The following is a 19,085-nucleotide window of genomic DNA, read 5'->3' as shown; positions in this document are numbered from 1 at the left end:
CTAGTCAATGCTGAGGCCAGGCTCTCCTGAGTGAGCCACCCCTAGTGTATGACATCGTCACCACACACTAGTGGCATGTGAACAAAAGGAACAAGCCACTACTAAAGACCTTACCGGTGGCGTGCAATCGGCAAAGCATGCCACAAGTAAGTAGGGCCTAGAAGAGTGGCTGGCATAATTTACTTGTGGTGCAGTTGTGAGAGACCCTTGTGAGTTGACTCCATTGATATCACCCAAACCAAGAGTTTGCTAGTCTAGTCATGTTCCACAAAACTGCTCGGGGAGGGCGAGGATTCTTGCAGGGTCATCATATCCCAAGCTAGCAAAAGACGAGTTATGGGACTGGGGGCTCACACCAAGTCAGCAACATGCAACCCTCAAATCGGAAGCCCCAGATTGCTGCTTGGAGGAGGTGAGATGGCCAAGACATCAACCAAACATGCCCTACATTCAGAGGAGTTAGCAGGCAAACCAAAAATGAAATGAAATAGTTGTTTTGATGCATACATGCGCAAACATTGTAAGCAGGGGCGGAGCTACAGGGTGTCCAGGGTGGGCTGCGGCCCACCCTGGAACTTTGGGTCGGGCTGTATATGACAGGATATTTGATCATGGGCTGTAGGAAAAAAAGGCCCAGCAATAGCATACTAACACTGGATGGTTGTCAGGAGCCCAACCTGGTCCCAGAGTCGAGACTCTTATCTACCTCTACGCATTCCGATCCGCCTCCAGCCGCGAACAACTTGCCTCGCCGAGTCGCCGTTTCTCGTAGCCGTCGCCGGCCCCTCCAGCCAGCGCCAGGAGCCGCCACGTCCAGCCTCGCCCCGCCCCGCCCAACGAGCTCTTCGTCTCTCTGACGCTTTCCATGGACGATTCAACACAGTGCCGTAGTGAATCGAGCTCCCGCACCGGTCTTCCTCGGCTCCGGCAGAGCACCGCCCGGCGAGTAGTGTGCCTTCGTCTTCCCCGGTTCCTCCCGCGGTCTTAGTGACCTAGGTCTGCTCCTGCACTTCCCATCCTTCTACCGGAGCCACAGCTAATTCTACATGGTACAAATTTAAGTTGGAGTTGCAGGAAGGTTTGGATGTACTGTATTTAGATGATGAAAACAACAATATGTTTTCCTTTCGCTTGTCCATGGCACTGCTGAAAGAAAGTTGCACAATTGAAATATCTTGATATATTGGACCTCGAAGCTATAATCTAAATTTTGTGTTATTAACATGCAAATTGTCTACATGATACAAATTTAAGTTTACTGATTATGAACTGAAAAAAATGCAAATTATTGTTGTAGAGTTATTGAGGAATGAGAGGACTGGAGACATTGCTTCTCTTTTTTGGAGATATGCTTCTTTGAACTTCTCAAGGTATGTGCTATGTAACATCTTTTATGCAAAACTGGCACTTAATTGAGAACTTATTGATCTAATTGTGCGTGCTATTGGTAAATTAGTTACCTCATTCACATGATTTTTTGTTGTTGTCAATTTTTTAGAGGTGGACCACCCTGCTGTCAAATCCTAGCTCCGCCACTGATTGTAAGATTGATTTTGTCATCCAAAGAGGGGGTGCTCCTCTGCACCATGGTGATGCACAGGAGCCATAAAATTGAATTAATGATCCACAATGTCAATTCATCAACTAATTATTTTGTTCTTGTCTTTGAAGTCAATGTATTTTCACGGAAGGAGGGCATGTAGTAATCAGTTTGCCATCCATTAAGTTTGTGCGTTTATTTATTATTCGATACAAACTCAACACTACCCACTATCATAATTTCTCGGTCCTCTTTCTAGGACATACCAATGAAAAGAGGCCACTTCATTTCCCCCCTTCTCACATTCTCTAATAATACTCGGAAAGTGGATAGGTATTCTGTAGCGGGAGAAAGTAATGAGAGCTATAATTGTTCATGGCTTTCTTTTTCTCACAAGCAATATCACACTCATATTTGACTCAATATATATCCCCGCTTGCTTCTCTTGTTTCTCTCATTAGAACCCTATGAAGCTAGCACACAAGATACACGTGTGCAGACCTTAGCTTATGGCGCGCTGACCAAACATGGCGTAGATATATATAGCTGCACTTTCGTAAAAATAGAAAAAAGTTGAGACACATGTCATTGGTCATGGGTCATGTAGGCTTTGGAGGCATCAAGAATTTTAGGGTGCACGCTAATGCAACCGACTAAGGCCGGAGAAATTCTTGTTGCTGGTACGGGTGTTGTCAATGTTGCAACCTGCGCCCACCACCAAGTTCTAGGGTCACTCATCGCCAATGGAAGCACATAAATGATATCATGGCTAATTCTGCAGGCTATTGCCCCCTTGTTGGGGAGCTGAGCCAAGATGGCGGTCTATGCTCTGCGACATGCCCAGAACCTTCACTCCAGCTAGACATCAACGCATGCGATGCTGGATTTTCTTCTATGCCTTGTATGGCTAAGTTGTCCATGAAGACTGTCAAGGATGAGTGCACGACATCCTTGTATGCCTTGAAAAGGAAAACAGAGTTGTGCTCTTGATGATATGACAGTTAACCATTGACATGTGCAGAGGCGCGGTTAACTACTGATGATCTAATTATTACCTCAACAGTGTCTCGTGCTTGCAAACTAACTTTTTAGCTAGACGTAATTCTTTCAGATGGATAACTGCAGAGGCGCGGTTAACTGTGTGGGCAGATTTATTATTTTGTATTGTCTCACTAAAAAATAGCGCCATGATTTCCTTGGTAATTAACTAGATTAGTTTTTTTGAACGGTAATTAACTAGATTTCAGTATGGCACATGAACTGCAGACTGAGCCTAAGGTGTTGTGGTTGGCGTCACAGTGAACTGTCCCAACAACATTTGTCTAACTAACTTCTCATTCTAAACAGCACACAAATCCATCGTAGTCTAGGTGGTTAGGATACTCGGCTCTCACCCGAGAGAACCGGGTCCAAGTCCGGCAACGGAATAAATATTTTGATCCCCTTTCAGTTTGCAGTGAGCCATTGCTTCATCTTCATTGCATCTTTTTTTTTTGGTGAGATGTGAGAAGAGAGGGAGGCCGAATGCATCGTCATCCCCATCCACGAGTTATAGAGGCCGAATGCATCGTCGTCCAGGCCAGCCGAAGAGACAGTAACTTGATCCTGTCAATTAAGGAAAGGGACAACGAGATGGACACGTAACATGCAGCAGCGTGACAGATCCGTTCAACATGCTAATTCTGCTTGCATTGCATGAAGATACTACGTTCAACATGCGTGTCTTGAAGAAACATGCAGCCACGAGAGCCTGCCGAAACATGTCTTGAAGAAAGCACGCATCTTTATATTCATCTACAGAAAACAGGGTGCGTGCGTAGATTTTTTTTTTTTGAAACTATGATGATTTTTATAGCAAATTCGGAAACTATACACCCTAATGCAGAAAAATCAAAAGTATCACCCTGCCGAAAAGAGACTTTTCGGCCAACCGTTGGCCAAAAAGGACTGTTTGGCCAACAGTTGGCCAAAGAGTCCCTCTTCGGCCAACACCTGCTCTACTGTTTTAGAAATTTCATATCAATTAGGATTTTTAGTATTTTAATTTGATTATTTTTGCATTAGATTAGAAATTTTATGAAGTTTCTGTAGATATCAAGTTTGACTAGATTTGAAAGTTTGAATTTGAAATTTCATGAATTTGCTCAAATAACTAGATTGCCTATAATTTGAGCTATATGATTCTTTTTGAAACTATGATTTTTTTAGGAGTATTTTTTCAGATGATTCTTTTTGCTACTGGTTCTTTGTGACTTTGTTTATCAGTAGTAATTAATTGGTGAATTTTATAATTATTTAAAATTAGGTTTTTATGAAAACAGTTCTGTTTTAGTGTTTTATAGGTTTTATGCAATTTCTTTTAATTTTAATTGCTTTAAATTGTTTTCTTTAGTTTTTTTGACATATTCTTTTTGTTTCTGTTTAGTTATCAGTAGCTACTTTATTTGTAGTATTTTTTTGTATTTTATTTCTTTTATCCTACTAGAAAACTTGTTTTGAGCTAAATCGGAGTTTATATTTAAAAGTCCCTTATAAATCCTGTACAACCATTGCCGTTTTATACATGAAAAAAATACTTTTCCGCAATCTTTTTCCATCCATTTTCTTTCCCGCCATCTTCTTTGCCGCCATTTTCTCCCGCCATTTTCTTTCCCGCCATTCTCTCCCGCTACACTAAGGAGAGCTGCATCGACGGAGGATGACTATGATGCCTTCATGTGGAGTGTGAAACACTATGTGAGAGAAGTCATAAGTGTGAAACACTCTTTGATGATGACGATGAAGCTGTAAACACTTATGATTTCTCTCAGACAGTGTTTCACACTCTACCAGCAGCACCTACGCAGGAGACACAGACCGTGTTAGACGACGTTATCTACGGTCGTGGACAACCTGAGGCTCGTTTTATAAGTTGAGAAGTGAATATGGCGAGAAAGAAGATGGCGGGAAAGAAGATGGCGGGAGAGAATGGTGGGAAAGAAAATGGCGGGAGAGAATGACAGGAAATAAAATGGCGGGAGAAAATGGAGGGAGAGAATGGCGGCAAATAAAATAACGGGAAAGAAAATGGCAGGAGAAAATGGAGGCAAAGAATGGCGAGAGAGAATGGTGGCAAAGAATGGCGGGAGAAAATGGCGGCAAATAAAATAGCGGGAGAAAATGAAGGGAAAGAACGACGGGAAAGAAAATGGAGGATAAAAGAAATAAAATAAAAAAATACTACAAATAAAATATCTACTAATAACTTAACAGAAACTAAAAGAATATGTCAAAAAATAAAGAAAACAATTTAAAGCAATTAAAATTAAAAGAAATAGCACAAAACCTATAAAACACTAAAATAGAACCGTTTTCGTGAAAAACTAATTTTAAATAATCCTAAAATTCATCAATTAATTACTACTGATAAACAAAGTTACAAAGAACCAGTAGCAAAAAGAACCATCTAAAAAAATACTCCTAGCTCAAATTATAGGCAATCTAGTGGTTTGAGAAAATTCATAAAAATTCAAATTCAAACTTTCAAATCTAGTCAAACTTGATATCTACAAAAACTTCATAAAATTTCTAATCTAATGCAAAAAGAATCAAATTAAAATATAAAAATCCTAATTGATATGAATTTTCTAAAACAGTAGAGCCGGTGTTGGCCGAAAAGGGACTCTTTGGACAACTGTTGGCCGAAAAGTCCTTTTTGGCCAGCGGTTGGCCGAAAAGTCCCTCTTCGGCCAACAGGAGGCCGACAGGGTGATACTTTTGATTTTTCTGCAGTAGGGTGTATAGTTTTCGAATTTGCTATAAAAATCATCATAGTTTCAAAAAAAAATTGCGTGCGTACACCTCAATGAACATGCCATGGTCGGCCGATGGACTACTCGAAAGAACAAAATCGGCCACGTTCATACGCAGTAGAAATCATATGTAGAATATAGATGCCTGTCAGGCTCGCTACTCGCTAGCTACGAAATGACTGTGTGCATCTGTCGGTGCGCATGTCGAAGGTGTTCCCTTCTGTTCAGAAAGGAAGAACAAAAAATGCTACTCCCTCCGTTTACTATGATAAGATTCCTTTTAACAAGTACGAAGATGGCACATGAACAAACTACAAATATCACCGAAGCATTTTGATTGAACAAATAGCGCCGTGATGCTGGCTAAGCGATTCAATCTCCGTGTCACATGGAATGGTTCACTGGAGCGGTGTAGCTAATCTACAGGTGTCACTCATGATCTTGGTCCGATCTTTTCGTGCAATAATAATACTAGCAAAGATATCATTCCTTTATTCAGAAAAAAGCCAATAGCAATGCGACATGTTGCATGCATGATTGCACCTCGCATGTGATTGGTTGGAGGGATGATGGACAAATGGGGCACATGCCACATGACGGTGGGGATGTGCAGGAGATGCGATCGCGATATGTGTCCCCTGCCGTCGAAAAACACGTTTAGCTAATTATTAATCATGTACTCTCCCTTTTCCCTTTCCTGAGAGAGAGCTGGGTGTTGTGTTTTGAAATAGATTCACCTCCAACTTCACCTCCACCTTCATAACCAAAGCGCCCCAAAACAGGAGCCTAAGAGCATCTACACTCGCCTTCTCAAAACCACGGGACAGTCTGTCCGGTCACAAAAACATGATCTTATTGGGCTTTCCAAACTGACCATGGGCGTCTGAGCTGAACGTCACCGCTCAAAACCAGCCTAAATCTGGTGCGGGTTTGGGGAGGCCCGGACGCGCCTTGGCGTGTCCGTCACATTGGACCTGCCCATCCTGGCCAACCCGGATCCCACATATATCCCACATTCAGACGAAACATTATCTCCCTCTCCTCCTCTCCTCGTCCCATCTCCTTCTGATCTATGGCGAGGGATGGCAGTAGCACTGTCCCAAGTGGCTGATCCCGCCATATATATCCCACATCCGGACGAGCAAAAAGAGCTTGGCAATGTCGAGGAGATGACACTGCGGGGTCACGGCTGGACCGAGGCAGCAGCGGTGTGGGTGACATCTTTGCCTCCTCCCATCTAGCGCCTGGCTTCGGCCATTCCGTGCCCCTGCAGGTATGTCGCGCCCTCTCCGCATGCTCTACCAGCTCTGGCAGTTCCGCGCCCCTGTAGGTATGCCACCCCTCTCCACATGCTCTACCAACTCCGGAGGGCATCCCCGACCACCGGTAGGTACTCGTGCCCTTGCCAGCACCGCCACGGATGAGGACACACGAATCCAAGGCATGGTCTGCCCGCAACGAGCGGCAGCGAAGGAGGTGTTGGCCGCGCGCCAGTGGATCCGGAGAACGCGCTCCGACGTAAAAACGCCAAAGCGCTCCGACTCGCCATCAAGCAGTCGGAGAGTGAGGCAACAACAGAGGCATGGGGGCAAGGCAAAGGCGGCCCGACTTGCCAGGAAATGGTGATTTCCTCTGCCCTTTTTTGTCTCTTTGTTTAATCTAATGTTTTTATGTTTAGTATAGTCTGTTGATGAAGATTATTTTTGGTTGTCCAATGACTGCTAGGATGTGAATTATGTCGATTATGTCTGAACTATGTCTTTTGTTGGTCTACGTAGGTTTATAGTAGTTTACATTGCATGAGCTGCATGATATATAAGGGTTCAGATATGTGAGGGGCCGGCTGTGGAGGCAGTAAAATAAGGGGTGACAAATCACGATTCGTAGGCACGTCCGGACGCATCCACATACAATATAAGAGCCGAATTAACTACACACACTACTAAGCCAAAAACCGGCTCGAAGAGAAAGCCATGGCCCTCGTACAAATTAACCCGCTTTCTTCTCTTTGTTTTCTTTTGCGGGAAAACTTCTGATCTACTCATTTTCAATTATGTCAGTACAACGAACACCAGAAATAATAAAAATTACATACATATTCGTAGACCACCTAGTGACAACTATAAGCATTGAAACGAGCGGAAGGCGCGCCGTCGTCATCGCCCCTCCATCGCCGGAGTCAAGCACAATTTGTTATAGTAGACAATCGGGAAGTTGTTGTGGTACAGCCCCATAGGACTAGTGCACCAGAATAGCAACTGCCGGCGATGAAGAATAACGTCGATCGAAAGGATTCAAACCGAAAACACACGAACGTAAACGAACAATGACGAGATCCGAACAAATCCATCAAAGATAGATCCGCCAAAGACACACCTTCACACGTCCACCAACGATGCTAGACGCACCGCAGGAAGGGTAGCTAGGTGTGGAGACTTTTATTGCATCTTCAGAAAATCGTCCCCGTCTGGCCTTCCTGAGCAGGATACAAACCTAACTAAATCGAAAAAAACGATTAGAAACGGAGGCCTCCCGCAGGCCCTTGCCAGAATCCACTGCACCCCATGGCTCTAAAGCCACCGGAGACGAGGCGGGCCTGCGGCGGCACCGGCAAGAGGCGGGAACCATAGCTTTTGTTTGGAGGAGGAGGCGGCGGCTTCTTTCTTCTCTCTGTTAGAGCGTGTACGGCCGTCCTAACATCTCTCACCGACAAGAGGAGAATAGTAGTACAGTAGTATAGAGCAGAGCATAAGCAGGCCCACCACGCAGTGTCTGTCCACCCCGGGGTCGGCCGGGTCCCACCGGCAAAGCAGCGCGCATGCACATGCATTGTACAGATTTGGGCCACCAGCAGCTCTTAATTAGTTTGATTTGCTGTCAAGTAGAATCTCGTCTCATCATCAATCCATTGATCCCAATTAGGAGTATTGTATAATCCGCTGATTTGACCCCACCCAGCGGCTGCAAGTTGCACCACAAAGTATCTAATTGTATCTGCAGCACTAGTCTTAAGTCTTAACTAACCTCGATCCTCGTTGATTCCCTCTCTCTCTCCCACTCTCTTTGTACCTAAGTACATGCTGTACCAGTACGACTGTACGAGTATGCGTACCCAATTGTTCTTAATCCGCTGGCTGTGGACCTGTGATGCATACTCACATGGCTAAGATGTGGCCCCACCCGTGAAGCTACAAGGAGGCCAAACGGGCTCCATCTGCATGCATGCATGCTGCTGCTCAAAGTGATATACCATACATGCATATTATCCACAAATGGACTTATGGACACATACATATCACCCATCAATAATGCCCTTCCATTTCCTTCCTAGGTTTTTCCCCTTTCTACTACTAGTTATCTGAAAAAGTGAAAGGAGGAATTGTCGTCACAACCCACCGAATCGGTGCCCCCATATGCCAGCCTCACCTTACCGCTCAAGCACCCTCCACCATGCCTCCCCTTTCGAGCTCTCCCTCTCGCGCGGATGGACACCGAGGACCAGGTAAGCGGCGCTCTTTCTCCAGCCATCGGTTGACGCCGTCGGCGATTCGAGTCTTCCTCTTCTCCGGCCTGTTTGGCGCCTCTCCTTCGAACTGCACTGAATGTGTATGTAAGTTCAATGACCCCCTTCTATGTACTCGTTCTACCTATCTGTGAGCATGTGATAGGGTTAAATCTGTGACCATCTTATGGCATTGTACACTGCTGATCCGTGAGAATGTGATGTTCTGGTAGCTAGTGGTGATGGATTTGTAGCATGCTAGCTAGGAGTTGTTTTCTTGCCCGGAAGAATTGATAGCTTGTGGTGATGGATTGGTTGTATGCAAGTATGGAAGTATCTGTTTTAGTTTGTTGAACTCCTTGGTATGATTTGAGCTGTTGTGTTGAACTAGATGATCTGTCAGTACATGTGTAGTGTTTGTTCATACTGTCCATACGTAGTGCTCGTTCATACTGTCCATGTTTAGTACTCTTATTATGCTCGATGTGTAGTGTTCTCCACTCTTGTTGATGCCCTTGTCGTGTAGGACATGAGCAGGCAAGAGTTCAGTCAGGCCCTTGTCGTGTCTCAGAGCCATTTTCGCGCCATCTTCAAGGATTCTACGACATGTGACCTTGGCTATCGATGACAAATGCAAAATCTGGACCGACCGTTGGATCAATGGTAGATCCATGGCCGAGATCGCCCCTCTCATCTTCGCGGTCACCTCTTGACGTCATCACAAGATACATACTGTCCAAGATGGCCTTCACCTACGTTCCAAGGTGCAGGATATCCACGGGGTGCTAGGACCACCCATTGGAAGATTACGTGGAGGCCATGGGCCACTCTTCGCGTTGAAATCTTCCTCTGGCTTGCCATGCAGGACCGATGTTGGATGGTGGAACGCTTTGCCCGCCAAGGCCTACCCCATGAGGCGACATGTGCCTTCTGCGATCAAGAACCAAAAACCATGCAACATATCTCGCAGGTTGCTCATTCTCCAGGCAGGTCTGACATAAGATTCTTGGTTGGGTGAGGGCTACAGTTGAGTTACCGACCTCACGGATAGGAGAATGGCTATGCTCGACGTTCCCATTGGTTGGACCTACACCTCTCTCGGATGCGAGGAATATTGCTCTTCATTTGAAGGAAGTAGGCAGAAGATGCGATGAAGGTGTCTCTTGTGCTATCGCTGTCACGACGATCGTGAAACTAGCAATGGCGAGGAGAATGAAACTCAACTTGGTTTGACCCATATCATGGGATATATTCACAAGTTGTTTGTGACCACACCTCGTGGGAATGGTCTATATATATATATAGGATTCACACCCTTGGAAAATTGTGTACCATTAATGCTAGGATATTTTAGTGAAATATGATCATGCCGGTGTCACCACTTCTTTTCAATCTCAAATCTACAATTAATCTTGGTTTGCCCATCACGCAATTAAAAATTAATCTAAACAATTACAGGTTTAGTTTTGTATACACATAGTTAAATGGATTTCATACTAGGCCACTAGGGTCATGGTATTGTACATTCGTACATTAGTGGTTTTCACCACTTGACTCGATTGGACATTGGTATTAGAATCATCTCTTTCATCACGCGCTTCATCCGCACCATTAAAGCAAATCAAAGAAAAATATTTTTTAATAGATCATAATGCGCCAGATTTGCGTCATTGAAGCAAATCACGCGAATCACATGTATATCTTTATTGCTCTTTTGTATTATTATTTTCATGATTATTGATAATGAAGTCGATCCGGAGCAAGAAATATATTTCTCGATCTTGAATGTTTTAATTTTGGTGATTTGTTTTAATAATGTAAATCTGGCAGTTGATGAGGCTTGCTACTGTGATGCCAGGAAAAATGGTGAATATCAAAGTAGTCTACAAAACACACATAACTCAGTATGTACGTGTATATGTGCTATTTGCCGGCCCACATGCGTGGTAGAACTGATAGACCCCTTGATATAAACCCCTTCTCGTTCTCGTGTTGCATTGATGTCAAGGGGTGTACAAAGTACAAGGGGTATATTGACATATTGATGGTAGGCATGCCTATTACCAAGGTATATAGAAGTCCTAGTCAGCTAAGTCCGTGGTGGAGTCCTCCTTGGATGCCTTCTTCCTTGCCTTGGTCGCCAATTCTTACAGATCCCCTCTTCTTAAGGGCCCATGGACCAGACTAATGGTGCGAGGCCTCCAATAACTTGAGCCAGCCTGTATTCTTCTTTGAACTCGACAGCTTCTAGTCGGGGCACATGTGAGCGTGTTGTATTCTGCAAGGTTGACGAGGCCTTGATAATTCTTGAAGCGTACTGGTAGATAGACTTTGGCTAACACGATCCTGGAAGTCGGTCATATTAACTAGGAGCTGCCACCGCTAAGTTACGTACTGTTTCGTCCTTCACCCACGCTCGCTGCTGGCCTCCGACTCTGTTTTCTGGGTTGGGCGTAGACTTTACCATTTGAACACTAAAAGGCCCGCTCCAAGCCCATGGGCATCTATCGTTCAGGATACACACTCTGCTCACATCCACGTCTGGGAACCAACTTCAGCCCTACTAGGTGCACACTCCCTCTTTTCAGCCCTCTCTGAAGATTTCTATCCTCACAAGATTATGCTTTCCAATTTCTCAGGTTGTGCTAGGGAATAGGGATGAAAGGATGCTGAGCGTGTAGGTTTTTTGCTGCTCGGATTGGCCACATTACATCACAGGTCGCTTGCCCCTTGCATTTCTTTCAGATTCCTATTTCATAAAATTGCTATTTGATTATGATACATGCTTACACAAATTGGTTAGCAGTGCGACATGCACATGTTTCTAATTTAGGATGGACATAGTACAAAAGCCAATATCATCATTTTACTAATTTATTTGTTTATTTCTATTTTATCAGTACATTGTAGTTATTTTCCTGCAGCATGCTGCCTGTTTTCAGTCACCCTGGATTTCTCCTATCCCTGAACTTATGTTTAATTTTTTTGCAGATTGCTCTCTGGATCGAAAGGTTCTTCAACTTCTGCTTAGTAGGTCTCTTGCTCCTCGGATTGGCTTCAATTCATTTTTGCAGCGGTCTCCTGCTTCTTCCATTGGTATGCGAACATATGCACCATCCATATTGTTCCATGCATATTAGATACCGTATGAATTTCCTACCCTGGATTGTTTTGTGTGATATATTTCTTCAATCATATAGGCTACAATCTGCTTCCATTTAAGTCAATTTTGCCCACATGCTTTGCAAAGATGGATAGCACCGCAAATTCTTCTACAAATCGTGGTAGCCATTCAGTCCAACGCGGTCGTGGGCGCCCCGTCGTCAGTCATAACCAATTGTCATACCTGAAATAAACCAATCTGCTCCTTCTGATAACCGCCGCCGACGTACACAACTTAGAAATAGAGGTTAGTTAGGATATTTTTGTTCCTTATACATGTTTCCATCAACCTATGCTTCATATCAACTAGCAAAAACATCTACAGATGAATGTTCAGTACGCCGACGATTAACCGGAGAGTCCTCTACGTCAGCTTCCCAAACACCAAATTTGGCATTAATCCATAATCGTAAGCTCTTATTATTTACCAATTAGTGTATTGCTGATTGAAGTCTCTTTTTTGTACAAATTGAGAAAAATATACATGGCCTATCTTTCAGGAACTATCTTTCAACCCTTAAACCTTGGGGGCCCACACATTCATACAAACATTGTGGTTCTTTGTTTTGGTATGAAGAGCGTATCCCAGAGAGACATACTTCTGATCCAACATATAATTTGTGTTGTAAAGGAGGGAAAATCTTGTTGAAACCATATGATCCTCCTCCCCAGCCTCTATTGGATTTATTAACCTCACAGAACACTGCAACTTCAAACCACTTTTTTGATCATATCTGGTAGTATAATACCATGTTTGCGATGACTTCAATGGGTGCTAAAGTTATTGAATCCATAAATGATGTCCGAGCACCCTATGTTTTCAAGATTAGTGGTCAAGTCTGCCATCATATCGGTTCTCTAATTCAACCTGAGAATCGTCGACCAGAATATGCACAATTGTACATCTATGATACAGAGCATGAGGTTAGAAACCGCATAAATATTACTGCATCTTCTCGGCCTTCATCATCTCGGTCTTCGTCTGCCCGGCCTTCTTTCAATGCTAATCAAGATATTGTCCAGTCCCTTATATCGATGCTTAACACCCATAATCCCATAGTGAAACTATTTAGAACAGCACGGGAAAGATTGAATGCAGATGCTCCTGATCGGTTCTTTATCAGATTATATGGCAAACCTGACGCACATGGAGACATCCATAGTGCTCCGGTCGCATCTGAGGTTGTAGGGTTGGTTGTTGGTGATATTGGGTCAACTGATGTTTGGCGGGACATTATAATAGATAACCGTTCATCAGGATTACAACAAATCAATGAAAAACATTGCAAGTTTATGGCTATGCAGTATCCTCTATTATTTCCATATAGAGAGGATGGTTACCATGATGACCTCATGTACCGCATCTCGCCACAAAGTCAATCTATAAGCCATCAGAAAGTAACTATGCTAGAGTACTATGCAAATAGATTACATGATAGACCATGTGATTTCAACACGCCATTGAGAGGTAAAAGATTGACACAAGCTTATGAAGTGGATGGTTATTGCTGTGTTGAGGAGTATCGTATTGCATTCTATCGCAAGCCCGGATTTCAGAAAAGTTATAGATCAGCACCATAAAATGACTTGGCCAATTCTGTCTCAAGAGGTAATGCATCCGGTTCTTCAGTTGGTCAAAGGATTATATTACCATCTTCATTCACCGGAGGCCCGCGATATATGTACCAAAATTATCAAGATTCCATCTCTATATGTAGGAAATATGGCTGCCCAGATCTCTTTGTCACATTCACTTCAAATGCAGCTTGGCCTGAGATAGTAGAGGCTCTATCATCCATTCCAGGGCAACAACCTTCTGACCGTCCAGATATTGTCAATAGGGTATTCAAAATGAAGCTAAATATGCTAATGGATGATATTAAAAAGAAACAATTCTTTAGACCAACGAATGCAGGTAATTTGTCTCCCCCACATCATTAATTGATTTAATGTTGCATGAATCCAACATTTCCTTTACGTAAATAACATGCCTATCTTTTGTAGTCATCTGCACCATTGAATTTCAGAAACGTGGACTCCCTCATGTCCATATCATCATATGGTTATCCAAAGATGAACCCGGCCCCTAGATGCGAAAAAGATAGACTTTCTTATTTCAGCTTAGTTGCCAGATCCTGAAACTGATCCAATAGGTTATGATGGTGTATCTTCATTCATGATACACAGGCCCTATGGAAATCTAAATACTAAATCTCCCTGTATGTTTGAAGGAAAATGCACAAAATTATATCCTAAAGATTTCTGTGAGCAAACAACTATATTGGAGAATGGTCTCACACAATATGCTCAGCCAAACAATGGAATAATTGTCAACAAAAATGGAGTTGACATTGATAACAGATTTGTTGTTCCTCACAATGTGGACTTGGTAGTTAAATATCAAGCTCACATAAATGTAGAGAAGGTTAATCATGATGGCATGCACAAGTATCTTTTCAAGTATGTCACAAAAGGATTTGATTTTGGCAGAACTAAAATCCATACAAATTCTGGATCATCCAATTCATCAAGTGAAGTAGTCAATGAAATAGAAAATTATCTAGAATGTTGTTGTATCACACCAAATGAGGCTGCTTGGCGCTTGCTAGAGTATGATATTCACTATGCAGACCCTTCCGTAGAAAGACTTCCAGTTCATCTTCCATTTGAGAATAATGTAATTTACTCATAAGATGATGACCTTCAAGAAGTGATTGAAAATCCTAGGAATATGACAACTAAGTTGACTGCATGGTTAGAAGCTAATATGCAACACCCTCTGGCTAAACAATATACCTACATAGAATTTCCTGAATATTTTACATGGCACTCCAACTCAAATGGCAAATACTGGGATTATCGTCGTGGTTCTAGAAGAATTGGCAGAATTGCTTATGTCAACCCTTCCCAAGGGGACCTTCACTATCTACGTTTGTTGCTCAACATTGTCAAAGGTCCAACCTCCTTCGCTCAAATTAGAACTATAAATGGCCATGAATATCCTACATTTTGTGCTGCATGTGAGGCTTTAGGTCTCCTTGGTGATGATGAAGAATGGTCCAATGCCTTAAAAGATGCCACTCAATGGGCCATGCCTTACCAGTTACTCTAACTGTTTGTCACAATTTTGCTCTTTTGTGAGGTAACAAATCCTAGAAAACTTTTTGATGACCACACGTCAAAAATGTCTGAAGATGCAGCCCATCAATTGAATCAGAACCGTGGTCAAGCTAGCAATCCCTTAGCCGATATATATATTTCATCTTATCTTTTGAATGAATTGGATAATTTGCTAAGAGATGCAGGATATTGTTTATCCCACTTTAATTTGCCGCTACCTGATGAAATTGCTAATATTTCTGGACAAAATAGGCTACTACTAGATGAGCTCAATTATGATGTGCCTGCTATGACTGCCACTTTAAATGACAATCTTTCAATGCTGAACAACCAGAAAGATGTTTTTGATGCTATTTACAATTCTGTGATGAATGGTGAAGGTCAAACATTTTTTGTTTATGGATATGAAGGAACTGGAAAAACTTTCTTATGGACTACTTTGCTTAATTCTGTAAGAAGCAAAGGGAAAATTGCATTAGCAGTTACATCATCGGGAATTGCTGCCCTACTGCTACCAGGGGGTTGAACCCCATTCCTGTTTTAAAATTCCATTAGACATTTCTCAGAGTTCCATGTGTAGTATAAATAAAATTACACACTTCGCAGAACTTATCCAGAAAACTTCTCTTATTGTATGGGATGAGGCCCCTGTTAATCATGGATATTGTTTTGAAGCATTGGACCGTACACTTAGAGATATATTATGAGAAACAAGGCAAAATGCAGAAAATAAGCAATTTGGTGGTATAAATGTTGTGCTTGGTGGAGATTTTCGACAAACACTTCCAGTAATACAGAATTCAACAAAACCCCAAATTCTGAGGTCCTGCATTGTTAATTCTTATTTATGGAGACAATGTAAGCTTCTCGTGTTAACTGAAAATATGAGGCTGAAGTCAGGAAATCTCTCCACCTCACACAGAGAGGAGCTAAGTAATTTTGCTGAATGGCTTCTTAGGGTGGGCAATGGAATAGAACCTATTGTTTCTGTCCCAAATGATTCTAGTAACTCATTTATAGAGATTCCAGAGTCTTTGCTTCTATCGTAAAATTGTAGGAACCTTGATGGATTGATATCATTTGTCTATGACTTAGGTTCTGAGCCAGCAAATATTTTATCATATTTGTTTCAACGTGCAATTTTAACACCTACAAATGAGGTGGTTTCAGATATAAATACCAGAATGATTTCTCAGCTAACAACGTCTGAAATATCTTTCTATAGTTCCGATTCAATTGACGATAGCACTGCTAATCATTCCACTCTTGAAGCATTATACCCAACAGAGTTTCTAAACACAATTCCGATGCCCGGACTTCCTGACCGTAAGTTGCACTTGAAGATTGGTGTTCCAATTATGCTTTTGTGCAATCTTGATCCATCAAGGGGACTTTGTAATGGTACTAGGCTGATTGTGACCCAATTGACAAATCGTGTGATTGAAGGTGAAATCATAACAGGGAAGGCTACAGGTTCAAAAGTATATATCGCACGCATTGTCACAACATCAACTCACTCAAGGTGGCCCTTCAAATTGAGATGGCGCCAGTTTCCCATGCGCCTTTCGTATGCAATGACAATAAACAAGAGTCAAGGGAAAACCTTAAATAGAGTTGGAGTTTATTTGCCATCTCCAGTGTTCTCTCATGGTCAATTATATGTAGCATTTTCCAGAGTTACTTCACCAAAGGGGTTGAGACTTCTAATCGAAAATAATCCGGTTTCTTATGAGAATTGCACCCATAATGTAGTCTATGTTGAAGTTTTTAGTCAAATTAATAGACTATGAAACTGAATAAAGGAATTTCCTACATTCAAGTGCGTTTACCCTACATAATTATCTCTCCATTTCATACATCATTATTATGCAATTACTTGCTTCCTTTTCAGGAATATTACATCAATGGAATCCACTACAGCCGTTAAAACCATCACTCTTGGTCAACAGAGTTATAAGGTATTTGGACGACTCTTGCGCCTATGGGATGCAATAAACATGAAATCCAAGTTTGCAGATCCTCTCATCAGCATTGATGGTGTCCTTTTAGATGAAGATGTAAGTCCATCATTATTATTTCTATTTCCAACATAATACTAATATTATTGCACAAATGTACTACTGATTTTCACATCCTCATCGAATATGATAGCAGGGCAATATGGAGCAGATCAGTGTACCCAAAAAATTCCAAAGACAATTATGCCCCTTACTCACAGAAGGACATGTCTACATCTTCAATGATATTGCAGCTATTGATATAAAAAACAAAACCCATATATATCACCACCAAAACTATATGTTGCAATTCAAGCACAACACTAAGATTCACCGACTTGAAACCAGAGGAACAAATATACCAAAGTTTTCCTTCATTTTTTGTCCATTTGATAATCTACCAAAAAAAGATACTTTTGCAAAACCACTTCAAGGTAACACTTGCATTTCCTTTTTTTTCTTTCATACTAATATTAAAACATAAATTAATTTTGTATGTGGTTTCTCTCTCCAGATGTAATAGGAGTCATTAGCCACGTTGGGCCATTTGATTATGCAAGTCAGACATCTACAAATAAACTCAGGAAAATCAAAATTCTAAACCTAGAGTATGTTTCTCCTACTACTACAGTGTGTTAAAACTTTTCCATCCCTATACACTTTGTGTCAACAAATGTTTGTTCCACATATGCAGTGAACAGACACAAGAAATACGTCTTTGGGGCCACCATGGTGAAACATTTGATGAAGAAACATTACTCAAAAAATCACAAGAAGGCATTGTAGTTGGCATTTTTGCGGGTCTCACAGCTAGGAGCTTTCTAGGCAACTGCTCAAATATTCTTTCTTAAAATGACTATAAGAGCCAAAACTAATACGACATACAACCATATATACATATAGGTGCCCTGCATGCATCCTCAACCTCTGCAACAAAACTTTACATTGACTTGGATACATCTGAAGTTAAAAACTACCAAACCAGGTCAGCCATTCTCCTTTCTCCTTGCAACTACTACCTTCTTTTTCCAAAATCTAACATGCTGACATTTTTCCAAAAACTACCAAACCAGGTCAGCCACGACAACAACTACCTCAGGTTATGCATTTATCTCCTATTCAAGCAGCAGGGAAAATGTACACACTTCAACAAATATCAGATATGCCCACCTCAAATTTTTAGGTCAACATCATCTTATCTACCCTATTATTTGTATATCAGTGAACTTCCATAGCAGATTCTCAGTGCACCCTTTTTGCAAACTCTTAGGAAGGAGCTACCTACAACACCATTGCAAAAATTAAATCTATTGTACCTTCAACTAAATGGTACTACAAAGGATGCAAACATTGTGATAGAGCATACAACAACAATTCAGATACTCCAACATGCCTTTGCACAAATTCATCTCCAAAGCCATTGTACGATCTCTTTTTTCATAGAACATTTGCCTTCATTTACATATTATGTTCCATATAAACAACTATCAAATTCTCTAGGTACGAGCTACCAATTACACTTAGAGATGACTCAGGAGATTTAGATGCCATTGCTTTCTCTAAAATTGCTGAAGAACTGGTTGAGCGAGATGCCATCTAAGCTTCTCAAAACATGAAAGTTGAAACCGCGGAACATGTGACCGCCCTAGATAATGCCATTGGGAAAACCAGATTGTTCTACATAGGAATGAAGGTTGATTTAGTATCCAGATTCCCAATAAGTTATGTCATAAAGAAAAGCTTCCCAGTTGACAATGCACAAATGCTTCCCTCCATAAAGGTTAGACAATTTTCATCAATTCAGAAATTAACTCCTTCCTAATTACAACTGTATTACGTAAAATATTTAATTTAAACCATTAAATACTTCGAGTCAACTCCAAGCAAAAACTGGTGAACAGTCCATCGTCATCAAAGGGCATCCAGAGGTTTTCCATCAATCACAAAATAGAAGTTACACCCTCAGTCTACAC

At 41.8% G+C, this 19,085-nt stretch overlaps 1 protein-coding gene and 1 pseudogene across 1 annotated transcript; both read left to right on the top strand.

The window, feature by feature from the left end:
* The first annotated feature begins 10,685 nt into the window (after nt 1–10,685).
* LOC147977507 (uncharacterized) lies at nt 10,686–15,822 on the top strand (annotated as a pseudogene).
* Nucleotides 15,823–15,999: 177 nt separating this feature from the next.
* Nucleotides 16,000–18,880, top strand: LOC125542231 (uncharacterized). The gene is made up of 7 exons (XM_087545778.1): nt 16,000–16,160; nt 17,007–17,172; nt 17,270–17,546; nt 17,627–17,720; nt 17,807–17,937; nt 18,016–18,101; nt 18,191–18,880. The coding sequence occupies exons 1-7, from the start codon at nt 16,000–16,002 to the stop codon at nt 18,293–18,295; spliced, it is 1,020 nt and encodes a 339-aa protein (XP_087401904.1). The 3' UTR covers nt 18,296–18,880.
* The last annotated feature ends 205 nt before the right edge of the window (nt 18,881–19,085 follow it).

The sequence above is a fragment of the Triticum urartu genome, chromosome 3A (assembly GCF_056163025.1).
Source record: "Triticum urartu cultivar PI428250 chromosome 3A, HENAU_Tu73, whole genome shotgun sequence".
NCBI classification, from domain to species: domain Eukaryota; kingdom Viridiplantae; phylum Streptophyta; class Magnoliopsida; order Poales; family Poaceae; genus Triticum; species Triticum urartu.
This window is presented reverse-complemented; position numbering and strand designations above follow the sequence as displayed.

Bases quoted from the DNA above. Each gene is read 5' to 3' on its own strand.
- LOC125542231 (XM_087545778.1), top strand. From the start codon at position 16,000: ATGAGGCTGAAGTCAGGAAATCTCTCCACCTCACACAGAGAGGAGCTA. The intron at 16,161-17,006 runs GTAAAATTGTAG...CTTCCTTTTCAG, and splicing joins CCAGAGTCTTTGCTTCTATC to GAATATTACATCAATGGAAT. The intron at 17,547-17,626 runs GTAACACTTGCA...TTCTCTCTCCAG, and splicing joins TTTTGCAAAACCACTTCAAG to ATGTAATAGGAGTCATTAGC.